The sequence below is a fragment of the Quercus suber genome, unplaced genomic scaffold (assembly GCF_002906115.3).
Source record: "Quercus suber isolate HL8 unplaced genomic scaffold, Cork oak 2.0 scaffold_95, whole genome shotgun sequence".
Classification (NCBI taxonomy): Eukaryota; Viridiplantae; Streptophyta; class Magnoliopsida; order Fagales; family Fagaceae; genus Quercus; species Quercus suber.
Window position 1 is genome coordinate 374,514 of NW_027069560.1, and position 19,014 is coordinate 393,527.

The 19,014-nt window shown below is 29.5% G+C and overlaps 1 protein-coding gene across 1 annotated transcript; it reads right to left on the reverse strand.

The window, feature by feature from the left end:
* Positions 1-3,690: 3,690 nt before the first annotated feature.
* On the reverse strand, positions 3,691-16,220 carry LOC111993971 (metacaspase-1). The gene is made up of 5 exons (XM_024025811.2): positions 15,750-16,220; positions 13,028-13,358; positions 12,605-12,716; positions 4,832-5,014; positions 3,691-3,890 (listed from the first exon to the last, which is right to left on the reverse strand). The coding sequence occupies exons 1-5, from the start codon at positions 16,144-16,146 to the stop codon at positions 3,831-3,833; spliced, it is 1,083 nt and encodes a 360-aa protein (XP_023881579.2). The 5' UTR covers positions 16,147-16,220; the 3' UTR covers positions 3,691-3,830.
* Between the last annotated feature and the right edge of the window lie 2,794 nt (positions 16,221-19,014).

Consider the following 19,014-nt stretch of genomic DNA (forward strand, 5'->3'; position numbering starts at 1 on the left):
TTACTTGATTGCGGCAAACGCTGATCCTGTCCTTGGTTGGTACTTGAGTGTCCGGACCAAGACCTTATATTTGCATTTTGTACAATGAATTGTTGTCTCCATTTTTGTTACTGTGCTGCACTGATTGCATGTACTACGCTTGCTTCCATTTTTTTTGCATGTAACTCTTGCTTCCATTTTTAGAGTGCCTCAACCTATGCACTTGATTGCATGCACTTGTTTTTGTTTTAGAGTGCCTCAAACTAAAACTTTTATGCTTAAAAGAATGAATAGGTTGTACTTCTTATAAAATATATAAATTATCTGTACTACTTTTTGTATTCTATTTTATGCTCTACCAATTACAATTTACTATATATTTGTTTGAATTTTCTTATAAAATAATCAAAGTTTAAAATGGAAAAAAAAAAAAAATCAAACACATGGCATGACATAATTGGTAGAGCATAAAGTGAAATACAACGAGTGGTATAGAGAATTTGTATTTCTTCCTAGGGGCAAAGTGCCAAATCCATGGGTTTTTCCTTTTCTTCTTATTAAGTAAAATAAAATGTTGAAAAAATTACATTTTAGACATTATAATTTATAATTTAAATTTAAATTTTCTAAGTTTTAAATTAAACCCAATAATCTGGGGAGATTTCCTATTAAACCATATAATTTTATATTACTTAAAAATAAAATTATGGATTTTTAATTATGTTTGAATTAATTAAAATCCTGAACCATGCTATTAGTGGTGGAGTGAGAGAAGAGATTGTTTAAATTGAAATGAATTTAAAAATTCATTGTTTAATGTCTAATTTGTGAAACTATGACATTTAATTTGAAACTCCCTAAATTATTGTGCTTTATTTGTAACTTATGAGTCAATGATATTTATTTTGGAGTTTTTAATAGGTTTGAATCCCTCTTCTCCACTTTTTTTTTTTTTTTTTGAAGGTCTTCTCCACTTAATACATATACACACACAAAATTACAAGGATTAATTTGAAACCGTCACAAATAATAATGTTCAAAGTGTAATTTTTCCTCAAATGTTATACACTTATACCATAGCTTATCGAAATCTATATCACAAAAAGGGTGCGATGATTAGCGACCAATTGAACCCATATGACCCCTTTTCAATTTATTCTATCACTTTGTAAAGAATGTGATGCCAAATGCTTTATTCGGTGGCCGACGATGGACAGCATAGCTGCTTTTCCTTTCTGTTTTTGGTGTCATATATGGATTCCCATTCGTGCATTTACATAACCAAAAGCTCAATATAAATAAATATTTTCAAAGTGATACAAATTTAGTGATAGATCATATTTGATTCTCAAAAAAAAAAAAAAAAAAAGAGATGGACCATATTTAGCGCACATTATATTTTCAAACATTTCGTTAGATTACTCCAATTAAGCATCACTATGGGTTCAAAGTTATTGGCAAGTGGTAATCACATTAGTGTTATGCGGTGCTTCATCTCTATAGTTCATACCCCACCACTCCCTCCTTCATTATCTATTTAAAATAAAATATTAAATAAATTAAGCATAACTTTTATTTATAAAATTAGTATGATGTCGGTATGATACACAATTTTATTATGAATTATATCTAAATTAAAAAATATTTTAATAATATAATTAAAACTGGATAATAAAATAGATAGTGAAAATAGGAGAAAAAAAAAAGTTAAATGAGATCGTGTAATCACTTACGCCGGGATATTCCAGTTTTTTTGTAGTGCGCCTTTCCTTCTTTACACCCTAATTCTAAAATCAATCAATATCAATCATTCAATCATCAATCAATATATATATAAAAGCGGAGACCTCATGTGAGAGAGCATGAACTTCTGCAATGTGGCACTCTCTTTAACAAGAAATTTGTTCACATAAATTTTTTACTCAAGTGCTACATTAGAGATAAAGATAAATTAAATTTCAAAAGATAATTCCCAAGAAAAAAATATTCAAAAGATAAGAATTCTTTATTTTCTTAGATTCATTGCATTAGGACATTTCTCAAGTGCTACATTATAGATAAGGACTAATTAAAATTTAAAAGATTAATACGCTTTATTTTCTTGAGTTCATTGTTTTAAAACTTTCATCTCTCTTTCACAAAATACAAAACTTTTTGTGTTTCCACTCACTCTCTTCACCTCTTGCACTTCTACTACTTTATATACACCTGACCCATAGTCTTTCGTCTTCATGCCACAGGTTAGGTGCTTTTTTATTTTGTTTTAGCCCTCATAATTTTTTGGTTTCTTTGTCATTTTTTTTACTACTATTTAATGTAGTATTGGTATGAGCCTCGACCATAAAATTAAAAAATGATGATTTTGGAGTTTTCTCTGTTGTGAATCAACTATCAAGATTCAAGATTATATCAACTTTAATTGCAACCTCAAGTTTAGTTGCAGCTATTCAGGAATAGTGTGAAACAGTGTACAAATCACAATCATATTGTTAGTTCTCTCCATCAACTCTACAATTAGGTAGTTTTTCACATAATTTTTATGTTCTTTCTCATGTATCTTTCACGTATAGTACTTATCCACCTATATTTTTTTGATTACTTTTGTTAGTGCTATAAATTATAGTTGTTGTGGTTTGTTAGGATTAGTTTCAAATACTTTAATTTGTTGTTTCGGTTTTGATGTACGATTGTAAGTTAATTGGTGTGCTCTACTTCTCTATGTAAAGACAAAGCTTATGTGTAAAATTAATAATACAAGATTAGTTCTCCCATTTTTAGCTTATACTTTTCTTGAATTTTAGCATTCTCGTTTTTTTTCTTTTCTTTTCTTTTCTTTTCTTTTTTTAAGGATATAAAAGCCATATTAGAGGTGATTATATATTGATAAATGGAAGTATATTTAGCCAATTTGTCTTTGTTTGATTACGTTCTCTTTATGTTGGTACACAAATATATATATATATATATATTTTCATTTAGATTAAGAACAAAGTGTTTGAGATTGGGGTCTTAGGATTTGATGATGAGAATGAAGTGGTTGAGGAAGTGTTCGGTTTTAGAAATAAAGTCTACCTTTATCTATATGTTTTTTTTTTTTTTTTTTTTTAAGTTTCAACCTATAGCGTCCGCTCTTGATGATGGTTCTTTATTATCAAACCAAGACACCAATCAGTTTTTGGTATAGGTGGGAATTGAACCCCGATCTCTTATACAAGCATTAGATATTTTACTAGTTGAGCTAACTAGACCCCACACATTTATCTAGATGTTATTTTATTATTTTAAATATTAAATTTATAATATGGTGTAAACTCCTAGAAATTTCTAATAACTATGTAATTACAATAATATATATATATATATATATAAAAGTGAAGGAAATCCACTCAATAGTCAGAAACTACTTCTAGGATTAGGAAAAATTGTAAAATATGAATTAAGAAAATTAAGTTTTAAAGTATTCAACAATATAATGAGAAACATCATTAATACTATATAACAAAATGATTATTATATATGGGTCTTTAAAATAAATAAATAAAATTATTTTCAAATGAAATTACCAAGCACCCACACATCGCACAAAAAATTATCTTTTTTTTTTGAGAAACACACACACACATATATAGGGGAAGGGGATGAGAAAATTATCTAGTTCAGCATAAAAGTTGTAAAGGGCATGCATTAGCCAGAGTGGCAACTGCACATTAATTTTCAAAATTTATTCATTTATTTATTAGAAAGAACACTTGTCTTTACAATTACAGCTTTGTTTGATTCTCACTTCCCTCTCTGCACAAGATTTGCAGCAGAGATTTCTTCGCGATTTACACCCTTCCAACACATAGGATTTACAGCAGAAATTTCTTCGTGTAAACATCAAACATTTCCGACGATGATAGCAGAGCATTCTGCACTCCTCCATAGAATCCAAATGCACAGAAACAATGCATTAGGACTAATGAAATTATATCAAGCATTTATAGTTGGTCAGTTTCCGGATCCAAATTACTTTCTTTAAATTTGAGCAAATTATATATTTGGTCCTTAAATTTAATTTATTTTAGTCCTTTTTAATATGAATTTATTTTAGCCGTTAATTTTTTTTTTTTTGGGGGTCAAACTAGTCCATTTGTCAATTATTATCTATAAAATTGCAGTTAAAATGACGTTATATCACATATATAAGTGAAAGTATCAATTTTATAAATGTTAATAGACAAAAGAGTTGGGTTCAAGTTAAACTTCGAATAAAATAAATGACCTAGCCCATGGGTATATTTTTGTAAGTAGCAGAATTATTGTTATTACTATTATTTTTAGAAAAGAATTAAGTGGTCCTTGTCTTCTAAAATTGGACAGATGGAATCTAATTAGTTCAACTAGAAAATTGTCTTGTTATGGAATAAGAGATCTGAATTTTGAATTCCATTTACACCAAAAAAAAAAAATGATTGGTTTATTAGCTTTAATAATAAAAAACAATTATCATGAAAATGGCACAGTAAATTGAAATTATATCATGTTTATCAAAAAAAAAAAAAAAAAAGGACAAATATTTTGAGGTGGTTCAAAGTGAAAGAATGGACAGCTAAATTTAAATTTATGTCGGTTTGAAAAATTACTTATTTATGGTAAGTTATTTATATTATTTATCAAAAGATATGATTTTTGATAACTTTTATGTTAAATGTGTTACAAAAACCTAAAAGTTAGTTCATTTAAAATAAATAATAAAACTAAAAGTTGGATTATTTAAAATAAAATTATTAAAATAAAAAAAAAATAAAAAAAGCAAAACATTTGTAAACAACAAACAAACTCATTTTGCAAGTATACGAGGGAATCCAACCTGTATTTTTCTGTGATAAAAAAATGTTGGTAAGAACTTTCCGAGACATGATTTATCGTTAAACTGTTCAACCATCTCACGCATTCTTTCCAGTAGGTGTCCGTATGTTATTTCGGCATCTTTCTTGATCGTTTCGATCATAAGGTATGTCATTGCGCCAGCCATTGCTTTTCCTGTGAAAGCCTGCAAGTTTTTATGGTAATATAATCTGTAAAAGCTTTTCTTCGGGACAGAAAAATTTCATATAGATTGTTGCTCTAGTCTCTTAACAAATTAATAATAAGAAATTAAAATAGCCAAATAAAACAATTTGTTACAACCATTTACTTGATCTTGCCTGCGAGAGTTCATAATGTAATGCCTACGAAGTTTATCATATACTCAAATATGCTTCTGGTTTACACTCCAATTTCATACCAAATATATAGCTTCTAGTTATATTCTGATTTTGTATCAATTAAATAGGCTTCTAATTAAACTCTGATTTTTTTTTTTTTTTCCGGGGTTGGGAGAGGAGGAAATTTTGTAACATTTATATTTACATGCAAATTCGTTGATCTAAACTTGAAAAATATAAAAGGCTCAATTCAAATTTATTATGCTAGTATATAATACAATAAATATATAACTTTTTTATAGTAAAATTTCATATATATATATATATATACACACTATTATTTAAGGGGTTTCTCCTGTTTGGGATCCTCATTTTTTTTTTTTTTTTTTTGTTCAAAAAAGCCACTACACCTCTAAATTTAAGTAGAGACAAAACTAAATGACAATTCGGTAAAAATACAACTATAACTCTCACTAAAACATTATCTAAAAAATAAGGTCACTCTCTTATTGATTTTCAAATTGCTTTATCCACAATTAAATTAGATTCTTAAAATAAAAATTATATATATAAAAATAAAAATACAGTTTTTTTTTTTTTTTTTGGCTACAAAAAAAAAAACCTCATCACACATGTGAAGCGCATGCGATGAGGCTAGTATATATATATATATATAAAGGATGTGAGTGACCAGCTAAAATGACTTGATGGTCGAATACAAAGGTTCAAGCAGTAATTATATTAAAGAGAAACAGCTATAGAAGCCCACATAAATGTAGAGACAATGTTGCGTAAGAAAAGTATAAAGTGATTAAGAGGAAGACAAAAAAGGTTGTCCAAGAAGCTAAATATGCTTATGATAACTTAAACTAACAAGTTGGGTGCATTATAGTTGAAAATAAGATGCCTGAAAGGTGTTCAGAGCAATAAACATGAAGAACAAAGAGTGTTAGTGAAAGAAGACTAGATTGAAGAGAGATGGAAAAGTTATTTTGACAAACATTTTTTTATGCAAAAGATATGATTAATTGGAGCAATTTGGGTAACCTAATGGAGGTTAGAAATTGTAGATTCATTCGAAGAATTAGGATGGCTAAGGCAAAGGATGCATTAAGGATGAAAACTGGAAAGTCAACGGAACTGGATGAAATTCCCATTGAAGTTTGGAAGTGCTTGGGTGATGTGGGTGTATGATGGTTGACAAACATTTTTAATATGATCTTAAGTGCTAACAAAATTCTTAGTGAGTGCAGGAGAAATACTTTAATACCTATTTATAAGAATAAATATTCAAAACTGTAATAATTACCAAGAAATTAAATTTATAAGCCACACTATGAAACTTAGGGATACAGTGATTAAACATAGATTAAGACGTGAATCACCAATATCAGAGAATCAATTTGGTTTTATGCTAGGATAATATACCATCGAATATATATATATATATATATATATCTTTTTCTTATGCGTCTAATGGAAAAATATAGAGAAGCCTGTAAAGATTTTCATATGGTTTTCATTGATATAGAGAAATCATATGACAGGGTTCCTAAAAAGGTTATGTAGTGGGTTTTGGCTAAAAAAATGAGTTTCTCTAAAGTATGGTAAACTAATTATGGATATGCACGAAAAAGTGGTAACTAGTGTAAAAATAAGTGAAAGAAGCACAAGTGAGTTTCATTACTATAAGTTTGCATTAAAGATCATCATTAAGTCCATATCTCTTTGCACTGGTGATGAATGAACTCACTAAATCAATGCAAAAGGAAGTCTCTTGGTGTATACTTTTTGCAAATGATATAGTTTTAGTAGATGAAATTAGAAATGAAGTTGATGCAAGTTAGAAATTTGGTGAGACGCTCTAAAATCTAAAAGCTTTTGATTAAGTATAACTAAATTAAAATAGAGTACATGGAATGTAAATTTAGTAAAAATAGAAATGGAAAAGAATGGGCAGTATGACTTGATGGTTAAGAGATACTAAAGAGCAATAGTTTTTGATATTTGGGACCAATAATTTATAAAAACTTGAGAGATTAAAAATGATGTGAATCATAGAATAAGAGTAGAATGGATGAAATGGAAAAGGCCATCAAGAGTGTTGTATGATTATAGAGAGGATGCCTATTACGAGGGGTCCAAGGGGCCCGAGCCTCCTGACTCTACGCATGAAAAATAAATAGTGTATGTAGTATACCTATGTTCAACTTGGGCCCAAGTAAAAATAGAGTTTGGCCCCTTTGCTTTCAAAAGGTTGGCCGCCCTCCATAAAATTAAAATTAAAACCCAGCCCAAACAACGCCGTAATCCAAATCTAACCCAAACAATATCACAACCCAGTCCAAACAACAACAATCATTTATCTAAATAAACACAGCCCAAACAAAAAATCAACCATATTAACAATTGAAATTCACACAAAAAAAAAAAATTGGAGGAAAAATAAAAGGAGCAGTTGGAACTTGGGAAAAAGATGGGGTACAGGTTAGCAAATAATTAATTGCTTTTTGATTATTTCATTTACGGATTTACCCATTAGTTTTTATTTTAAATTGTTCAATTTTTTTTTTTAAACCCCACTTTCCGTCTACCAACATGTCACTACCTCATATTTATTACTTCTTATTAATTTTCATCTTATCTTATTTTTATCTTAATTATTCTAATAAAAAAAAGCATAATTAATAAATAAATACTATTCTAATTATTAAAAGACTACTAAATATGTTTGGCAAAGTTATGAAAAGTGTGTATAGAGTTGATTGGTAAGTAATATATTAAGGATTATTAGATCAATGATTTTGTCTCTTTGTCTTTGTTTTTAGTTTGTGAATACTAAATGAATTCTTATTTGGAGTTTAATGATTTTTTTTTTCCTTATACTCTAGCCCCCTATCTTCAACTCCTAGGTCCATCCGTAGCTGAAGTGAGAATATAGGTAATATAATGTTTGAAATGAAGAAATTTTCTTAAAGATAAAGGTTCCCATACTTATGAAAAGATGAAGTGTTGCTGAAGATGGTTCAATCATGTTCACAGAAAAGTGACTAGTGCATCAATAAAAAAGAGCAAGTTTATCCAAGTTGAGAGAGAGAGAGAGAGATTAGATATAATAAAATAGAACATGCATGGTAATTAAAGAAGTAACAAAGAGTATGATTATAAATAGAGTAGCATGAGGAAAAATAATACATATAACCGATTTTAACTAATCTATTGAGGATTTATTGACCCGAAAATTTTGAAAATAAGGCTTTATTTGTTATCGTTGTTGTATATGTTTCTAATTATGGTTATTCTTTTTTCGAAAAAATAATTATGATTATTCTTAATCTTATATGGCCAAAGACAGAGTTATAAGCTATAAAATTGGAAGTGATTTACCATAAATAAAAAATAGAAAAAGAAATTTGGAATATTGAATTAACGAAATTTTCTTACAGTGGTATCGGCAGCCATTTTATCATCGTCACAAGCACTGAGACAAATTGCAATTCCACCGCTTGTACTTTTTCTTGCTTTTGACGGAGCACTGTTATCCTCCCAATCATTTCTGCAATTCTCAAGCGAAAAAAGTCACAATTACAATTTGTATTGTATAGAAACAGTGTCATGATGTTTTTTCCAACTATTAATTATAAATTAGTCCTCGAACTTTCATAATCGTCGATGCTTTACAATTTTTTATATAGATAGAGCAAGAATTAAATTTATGTAATAATGATAATTGATCTTTATTATCATGTCTAATCACTAATTAATATATTAACATGTGACATCTCTTAATAGTTAATACTCTATGAGTTCTTATAAAAAAAAAAATACTCTATGAGTTACTTTTACTATTTAGAAAAAATTACTCACGTTTCTGGTTTGTATATGTACTCCAGATCAAGAATAGTTCCACTATGACAAGCATCAACAATTGCATGAAGTGTGACACCCTTCTTGAGTGGCCAAACAATGGTGGAATTTATTTCATTATCAAGAATCATGCCCTCTTGCATAAAATCAACGGGACAAATAGTTTCATCGAACCCATCACGCTCGTCGTCATTGAAATCAGGTTGCCGTAAGCCATGTCCAGAGAAGTAGAACACCAATGAGTCTCCAGATTCTGAACCCTCCACAAGCCACTTCAAAGATTCTTGTATGTTTTTCTTCGTTGGACTAAATATATCTTCTTTTTCATCTTCTGCATTATGGCATTAATATTTTAACAAATGACAAATTATGGTTTATAAGTTGAGGGGGCAAAAAAAACACATCAACTAGTTATCAAGGGAGATACAACTTGGCTGCATGAACCAAAAAATGAAGCCAACAAAGAAGGCTTTACATGGAAGTTAGTAGATGAAGTTCTGATTGTGAAGAGTCTTTCAGAGATATAGTACAATTGTGATTAGTGATTTCCCAAATCATGATCCTTAGGGAGGAACTAGAATTTTAAGAGAGAGGGGGCTAAAGTAATAACAAACATAAAATTTATCCAATCTAAGAGTACTACCTGAGAATTATATTAAACTTTTTAGGGGGCCATCTATATATTTTTGAAAATTTGAACTAAATTTAAGGGTAATTTTTTAATTATTGAAAATTTTGGGGGCCATGGCCCCCACAACTTATTGAGTAGTTTCGCCATGATGATCCCAGAACCAACTTGATAAGCTTAATCTTCTAGTATATTTTCTCTAAATAAATTAATGAGATAAATATCAGAATTCTAGTTGAGAGGCAAAAATTAAAGTAAAAACATTATTTGAACATTCTTTTAAGGGATAATTATAATAAAACCACCTGTATCTAAGCTTGAATGCACATTGTTTATCCATAGTTTGAAAAATGTCGTTTTACCTATTTGAGGTTCGCTTAAGAATTTTTTTACTTAAGATTTGTTTATCATAAGAGACTGTTGTAACCATTTTTCCTTAGTGAGTTTTTTGTGGGATTAAATTCTCAGAGTAGTTTTCCTTTGAAAAGATTCTATATATAATTTTCTACTTCAATAACAAATTGTGGCTTGTGTTTATTGTTTTTATTTTAAGATTTAGTATTCCCGTTAGTGTGGTGAACTACATATTTGTGAGGATTACTTAGCAATTGGGTGATTTAACATAAATAAATAATTCAATTAAATAAATTGCATAAGGGTCCAAATAGAATTTTTACTTAGTTAATGAAAGGAAAATTAAATTAATAAATGAAATATTACTAACTTGATAAACACACATTAATATAAAATGGAATGCATAATAATAATCAACTGGAGATGATAACCTTACTAATCCTAAGAACAAACAAAGTTCAATATTTAAGGTGATTAGAATCATGTAGAAAAAATTGTTTTATTACATCTTATCAAATATATATATATATATATATATTTAATTACAACACTCCATTTTTAGATAATATACCATCGAATATATATATATATATATATATATCTTTTTCTTATGCGTCTAATGGAAAAATATAGAGAAGCCTGTAAAGATTTTCATATGGTTTTCATTGATATAGAGAAATCATATGACAGGGTTCCTAAAAAGGTTATGTAGTGGGTTTTGGCTAAAAAAATGAGTTTCTCTAAAGTATGGTAAACTAATTATGGATATGCACGAAAAAGTGGTAACTAGTGTAAAAATAAGTGAAAGAAGCACAAGTGAGTTTCATTACTATAAGTTTGCATTAAAGATCATCATTAAGTCCATATCTCTTTGCACTGGTGATGAATGAACTCACTAAATCAATGCAAAAGGAAGTCTCTTGGTGTATACTTTTTGCAAATGATATAGTTTTAGTAGATGAAATTAGAAATGAAGTTGATGCAAGTTAGAAATTTGGTGAGACGCTCTAAAATCTAAAAGCTTTTGATTAAGTATAACTAAATTAAAATAGAGTACATGGAATGTAAATTTAGTAAAAATAGAAATGGAAAAGAATGGGCAGTATGACTTGATGGTTAAGAGATACTAAAGAGCAATAGTTTTTGATATTTGGGACCAATAATTTATAAAAACTTGAGAGATTAAAAATGATGTGAATCATAGAATAAGAGTAGAATGGATGAAATGGAAAAGGCCATCAAGAGTGTTGTATGATTATAGAGAGGATGCCTATTACGAGGGGTCCAAGGGGCCCGAGCCTCCTGACTCTACGCATGAAAAATAAATAGTGTATGTAGTATACCTATGTTCAACTTGGGCCCAAGTAAAAATAGAGTTTGGCCCCTTTGCTTTCAAAAGGTTGGCCGCCCTCCATAAAATTAAAATTAAAACCCAGCCCAAACAACGCCGTAATCCAAATCTAACCCAAACAATATCACAACCCAGTCCAAACAACAACAATCATTTATCTAAATAAACACAGCCCAAACAAAAAATCAACCATATTAACAATTGAAATTCACACAAAAAAAAAAAATTGGAGGAAAAATAAAAGGAGCAGTTGGAACTTGGGAAAAAGATGGGGTACAGGTTAGCAAATAATTAATTGCTTTTTGATTATTTCATTTACGGATTTACCCATTAGTTTTTATTTTAAATTGTTCAATTTTTTTTTTTAAACCCCACTTTCCGTCTACCAACATGTCACTACCTCATATTTATTACTTCTTATTAATTTTCATCTTATCTTATTTTTATCTTAATTATTCTAATAAAAAAAAGCATAATTAATAAATAAATACTATTCTAATTATTAAAAGACTACTAAATATGTTTGGCAAAGTTATGAAAAGTGTGTATAGAGTTGATTGGTAAGTAATATATTAAGGATTATTAGATCAATGATTTTGTCTCTTTGTCTTTGTTTTTAGTTTGTGAATACTAAATGAATTCTTATTTGGAGTTTAATGATTTTTTTTTTCCTTATACTCTAGCCCCCTATCTTCAACTCCTAGGTCCATCCGTAGCTGAAGTGAGAATATAGGTAATATAATGTTTGAAATGAAGAAATTTTCTTAAAGATAAAGGTTCCCATACTTATGAAAAGATGAAGTGTTGCTGAAGATGGTTCAATCATGTTCACAGAAAAGTGACTAGTGCATCAATAAAAAAGAGCAAGTTTATCCAAGTTGAGAGAGAGAGAGAGAGATTAGATATAATAAAATAGAACATGCATGGTAATTAAAGAAGTAACAAAGAGTATGATTATAAATAGAGTAGCATGGGGAAAAATAATACATATAACCGATTTTAACTAATCTATTGAGGATTTATTGACCCGAAAATTTTGAAAATAAGGCTTTATTTGTTATCGTTGTTGTATATGTTTCTAATTATGGTTATTCTTTTTTCGAAAAAATAATTATGATTATTCTTAATCTTATATGGCCAAAGACAGAGTTATAAGCTATAAAATTGGAAGTGATTTACCATAAATAAAAAATAGAAAAAGAAATTTGGAATATTGAATTAACGAAATTTTCTTACAGTGGTATCGGCAGCCATTTTATCATCGTCACAAGCACTGAGACAAATTGCAATTCCACCGCTTGTACTTTTTCTTGCTTTTGACGGAGCACTGTTATCCTCCCAATCATTTCTGCAATTCTCAAGCGAAAAAAGTCACAATTACAATTTGTATTGTATAGAAACAGTGTCATGATGTTTTTTCCAACTATTAATTATAAATTAGTCCTCGAACTTTCATAATCGTCGATGCTTTACAATTTTTTATATAGATAGAGCAAGAATTAAATTTATGTAATAATGATAATTGATCTTTATTATCATGTCTAATCACTAATTAATATATTAACATGTGACATCTCTTAATAGTTAATACTCTATGAGTTCTTATAAAAAAAAAAATACTCTATGAGTTACTTTTACTATTTAGAAAAAATTACTCACGTTTCTGGTTTGTATATGTACTCCAGATCAAGAATAGTTCCACTATGACAAGCATCAACAATTGCATGAAGTGTGACACCCTTCTTGAGTGGCCAAACAATGGTGGAATTTATTTCATTATCAAGAATCATGCCCTCTTGCATAAAATCAACGGGACAAATAGTTTCATCGAACCCATCACGCTCGTCGTCATTGAAATCAGGTTGCCGTAAGCCATGTCCAGAGAAGTAGAACACCAATGAGTCTCCAGATTCTGAACCCTCCACAAGCCACTTCAAAGATTCTTGTATGTTTTTCTTCGTTGGACTAAATATATCTTCTTTTTCATCTTCTGCATTATGGCATTAATATTTTAACAAATGACAAATTATGGTTTATAAGTTGAGGGGGCAAAAAAAACACATCAACTAGTTATCAAGGGAGATACAACTTGGCTGCATGAACCAAAAAATGAAGCCAACAAAGAAGGCTTTACATGGAAGTTAGTAGATGAAGTTCTGATTGTGAAGAGTCTTTCAGAGATATAGTACAATTGTGATTAGTGATTTCCCAAATCATGATCCTTAGGGAGGAACTAGAATTTTAAGAGAGAGGGGGCTAAAGTAATAACAAACATAAAATTTATCCAATCTAAGAGTACTACCTGAGAATTATATTAAACTTTTTAGGGGGCCATCTATATATTTTTGAAAATTTGAACTAAATTTAAGGGTAATTTTTTAATTATTGAAAATTTTGGGGGCCATGGCCCCCACAACTTATTGAGTAGTTTCGCCATGATGATCCCAGAACCAACTTGATAAGCTTAATCTTCTAGTATATTTTCTCTAAATAAATTAATGAGATAAATATCAGAATTCTAGTTGAGAGGCAAAAATTAAAGTAAAAACATTATTTGAACATTCTTTTAAGGGATAATTATAATAAAACCACCTGTATCTAAGCTTGAATGCACATTGTTTATCCATAGTTTGAAAAATGTCGTTTTACCTATTTGAGGTTCGCTTAAGAATTTTTTTACTTAAGATTTGTTTATCATAAGAGACTGTTGTAACCATTTTTCCTTAGTGAGTTTTTTGTGGGATTAAATTCTCAGAGTAGTTTTCCTTTGAAAAGATTCTATATATAATTTTCTACTTCAATAACAAATTGTGGCTTGTGTTTATTGTTTTTATTTTAAGATTTAGTATTCCCGTTAGTGTGGTGAACTACATATTTGTGAGGATTACTTAGCAATTGGGTGATTTAACATAAATAAATAATTCAATTAAATAAATTGCATAAGGGTCCAAATAGAATTTTTACTTAGTTAATGAAAGGAAAATTAAATTAATAAATGAAATATTACTAACTTGATAAACACACATTAATATAAAATGGAATGCATAATAATAATCAACTGGAGATGATAACCTTACTAATCCTAAGAACAAACAAAGTTCAATATTTAAGGTGATTAGAATCATGTAGAAAAAATTGTTTTATTACATCTTATCAAATATATATATATATATATATATTTAATTACAACACTCCATTTTTTTTTCCATGGAAAACATTTTATAATGTTTAATGCAACAAAAAATCTTTCGAAAGTATTTTTTCAAAGTCAACAAAAAATAACCCAAAATAGGAGAATAAAAGTTTTCTAATTCTGAGAACTAGAAAAAAAATTTCCGCTTTTTAGAAAAATAAATAATATTTTCTTTTAGTTCCTTTGTGTACTCACCAGTCACCGCCTCCATTCAATCTGGCATTATAACCACCACCATACCACTGCCATAGACGTTACCTCCACCATGTTTTCGCCACTAATACTACCTTAACCGCCATCAGTGCCTCCCACTACAACCACTGCCACAAGTTGACAATCAAACATATATGTTGAAAAATTGGGTATAGGTTTAACCAAGATTTGAGTGTGTCCAAAGGCAAACTGCTTTTAAAATTGTCCTATGATATGATCAAAGGAGTTCTTAAGTGCTTAATGGTGAGGTAAAGACTAGTTAAGCCTCCGAGAGAGAGCTAATTCAGTATTATTCATCATCGTATATGGTTCATTCCAGTGCAGGACTCTCCTTATATGGATACAATTGCAGTAGGCCACAGTAACAGCTTATGAGTAACTGCTTAGTTGTTAACAGGTTCTAACCATCAACTAACAAACTAACTACTTCTATTTAAGCGTGTGCAGACAACCTAATCTCTTAGTTACAACCTGCTTACATCAGCTACGGCTTATAATTGAGCCTATGACTTAACCAATGCAACCATACCAGACCAACACAATTTATAGCTAGCAAGTACCTAAACATCCTACCAAATTAAGAGTTTTATAACTCACTGTCATTGTTTAGTTTCCTTTATGGAGAATCATGGTCCAAATCTCCATTTCCTATTTGAAATATGAGAGTATATGTTTTTTTGGGTGGCTTGTTCGGTGTCAGATATCAAAAACTATTGCATTGTTTAGTTCTTGTTGGCTTGTTTCAGTACTCTTGCATTGTCCTAAAACTTCAAAGGGAGTGCAAACTCCAATAAACATGTGAACAATGACATAACAATAAGGAAAGATATCCGAAGGAAACAATTGAGGGAATAGTAGTCCATATGTTTGTATTAAAATTTAGGAAACTTGTGGATGGCATACATGCATATATGTTGTATGTGTGTAAAAGCACCAATATTCAGATCATATAGACAAATAATAATTGGTAATTACCTGTGAGGACGCGAATGCACTCTGCGGGATAACGATATTTATTCATCAAAAAATCTCTCATGTACCTCACATCATTAACAGTTCCCTTGAGCTTGTATTTCTTATTCTTATAAGTAACCCCACAAAGAAGTGCCCTCTTCCTTGGGTGTGTCTCTGCATTTGTGCTTTCACCAGATGGCTTAACATTCATTGAAGAAACATTTGTGCTTTCACCACTGCTTGACAACTTATTCTTGAACCTCTCAGCAAAATTTCTAACAAATTGTGAAAACCGATGATGCCGTTCTTGGTTGTCACCTGACTGCCCACCTGTTGGGACAAAACATTTGCATTTTGACTCCGGTTTTTTTAATGAATATTGTGTATTGCACCGTTTGCTTGTAGCTGTTTTTTCCATTTTGCCTATAAATTTTCCTGGCCAAAGAGCTAGCTAGCTATATAGACACTCTCTATTGAGCCGAATTCATTGAATATGCAGAAATCAGCATAATTTATTTTCGGCGGGGATATATAGAATGAGAAACTTTTGACTTTTGCTTATTGATATAACGGTTAATAAATTGACACCCTTCAAAATGCTAGAACATAACTTTGTAGAAAAGTTATATTCAGAGCCCTACACCGACCTCAAAGCTTGTACGAATGGCGGCCCTGAATTCACACCTTCTCCTTTGAAGAATGCAAACCTTGTGTATGCTTATTTATACTTGATAACGCTGACTCTTAAGACTATTTGCTAAATGTGAAAAGGGGAAAGAAAAAGATATAGAAGTGATTATATTTTTTTAACCTGTTTAAAAAATTTATATTTACAAAGCTACAATTGCTTAAAGTTTGGGTAAAAAAAAAAAAAAAAAAAAAAACTAAAGGGGCATGAATTAGTAATAAGAAACAGAAAAGAATTTAATTCTTAAAGAAATAACATAAAGAAAGCTAGTGCTTTGCAAAGTTGGTCTTCCTATGTGGCAAAGCTCCAACCCCGAAGCCAAGAATTTTTTTTCTGTTTTTTTCCCTTTTCCCTTAAGCAAAATAAAATGTGGACGAAATTACATTTTACATATTATAATTTATGAAAATTCTAAATTAAACTTTATAGTTTTATAAATTATCAATTAAACCCAATAGTCTAGGAGAAATTTCAAACTAAACCATAAATTTTTAAGTTTAAAAAGTCGAAATTCTTGTACTAACTTCCACATAAAGTTGAAAAAATTTGTACTGAGTTCCACATAACAAAATTAAGGAATGAAGCATTTACCAAACTCTCAAGAATCATACACTATATTTATTAAATAAATGAGGACCCGACATAACACACCTGATGATAAAGATGGAGAGCCCTTCATGAGAACAAAAACAAGCAGGCGATGTTGCTGCAAGAATATTTAGAATGGAGTTTGTGTGAGGAAGGTGAACTACACCAAGACACTTGCACTCTCTCATATTCCCTACTTTGTACACCTCACACCAACACAACATATACACAGAATCAAAATATATTGAATTTTAATAAGCCAAACCAATATTTTAACAGGTAAAAAGTACGAACCTTTCCATTATCAAAACTCAAAATACAAGTTTGTCCCATTAAAAGGGTATATTTGTATAAACTGTTGGAAAATTGTGTTTTGAATTTAAAATGAGCATTTATTAAAAACACTTTGAAAAATAATAATTGTAAACAAAGTTTTGAATTTTAAAAACGTTATTTCAGTCTTCCAAAAAGTCTAAACAAATAGACCTTAAGGCCTAGGACCAGAAAAAAATACACAACATTAAAATACATACTATTAATTACAATGTGCACTAAAATAACCAATATTAACAATACATTATCATCACTATCTATTATTTAATCTAAGAAATACTTAGTAAAATATTCTCCAACTAATTCAGATTTTATTAAATACACAAAAATGATTATACTAGCCCAAAACATAAGAAAATGCTAACGAAAAATTAAAATTATGAATCTTTAAATCAATTTCGATTCAAATTTTGAGAAACGAGATCAGTGATGGAGAGACCCAAAGAGATTAATTGAATTGAAACAAATTCAAAAGTTCATGGTTTAATTTGTAATTTATGAAATTATAAGGAATAATTTGAAATTCCACAAATTATAGGGTTTGTAACTTATGAAATTTTAGTTTGAAATACACTCAAACTATAAAATAATAGGATAAAATATAATTTTCCTTAAAATGTCATAATCATAGCTCACGAAAATCTATATACCAAGGGTGCAGAATTGTTGGCGTCCAATTGAACTCCCTTTTCACTTTATTCTCTCTCAATTTGGAAAGCAAGAATCACATGCCTTAACCTTTATTCGGTGGCTGACAATTGCTTTCCCTTTCTTCTTGGTCTCTTAGATTCTCATTCGCACTTTTGCTTAACCAAAAACTAAAAATAAAATAAAATATATAAAAAGCTCAATGTAAATAATTAGAAAAATGTAAACTAGTCCAGGGCGGATCTGGTTGTTTTTTTTTTTTTTTTTCCATTATCGTATTCCTTTTTCGTGATCTTACTGGATTTAGCCCACATTATGTTATAAATAAATAAATAAATAAATAAAAAGCATTTTAAAATCTGAAAAATACCTATAGCGGCGTTTCTGTAGCCAATTTAAACACTGAAACAAAATTTAAAAACCTATTGCACCACTTTCAAAAAGCTAGGATAGACCCACCAAGAAAGTACCAGCATAGGTCCATTTAGGCTATACTGGCGCCTTCTAGCACCGGTATTGAACCATCACAATAAACTCAGCTAGATTATACTGGCGTTTTGAAAGCATTGGTATAGACCTTTTTATTTATTTTTATTTNATGAGATCACCCTCTCACATCATGTGACACCCCTACATATTGTGAGAGAAACGTCTCTTTAGACCTATTTTGCACAATGGAAGGATGATTATTTATGTAAACTAGTTCAGTTTTTGTATGATGTGCGGTGCAACTTATTATTAGTTTTCTCTAATATTCTAATAAGATTTAGCTTAATTGATTGACATCTCAATTTCTAATAAAGACATTTAGGATTCAGATCGCTGCCCTCAACTATTGATGTATAAAAATTTTTTTAAATAAAATTCCGTGTAAAAAATGGACAAAATAGAAAGACACTAAGATTAGTATAGTAATTTGATCATCCTATATATATTTGTTTGTAAATTGAAAATTCCATGATGTAGTGGTTCATATAGATAGGCATGTTTCATGCCTACTAAAAAATGAAAAAAATATATACTTCATTT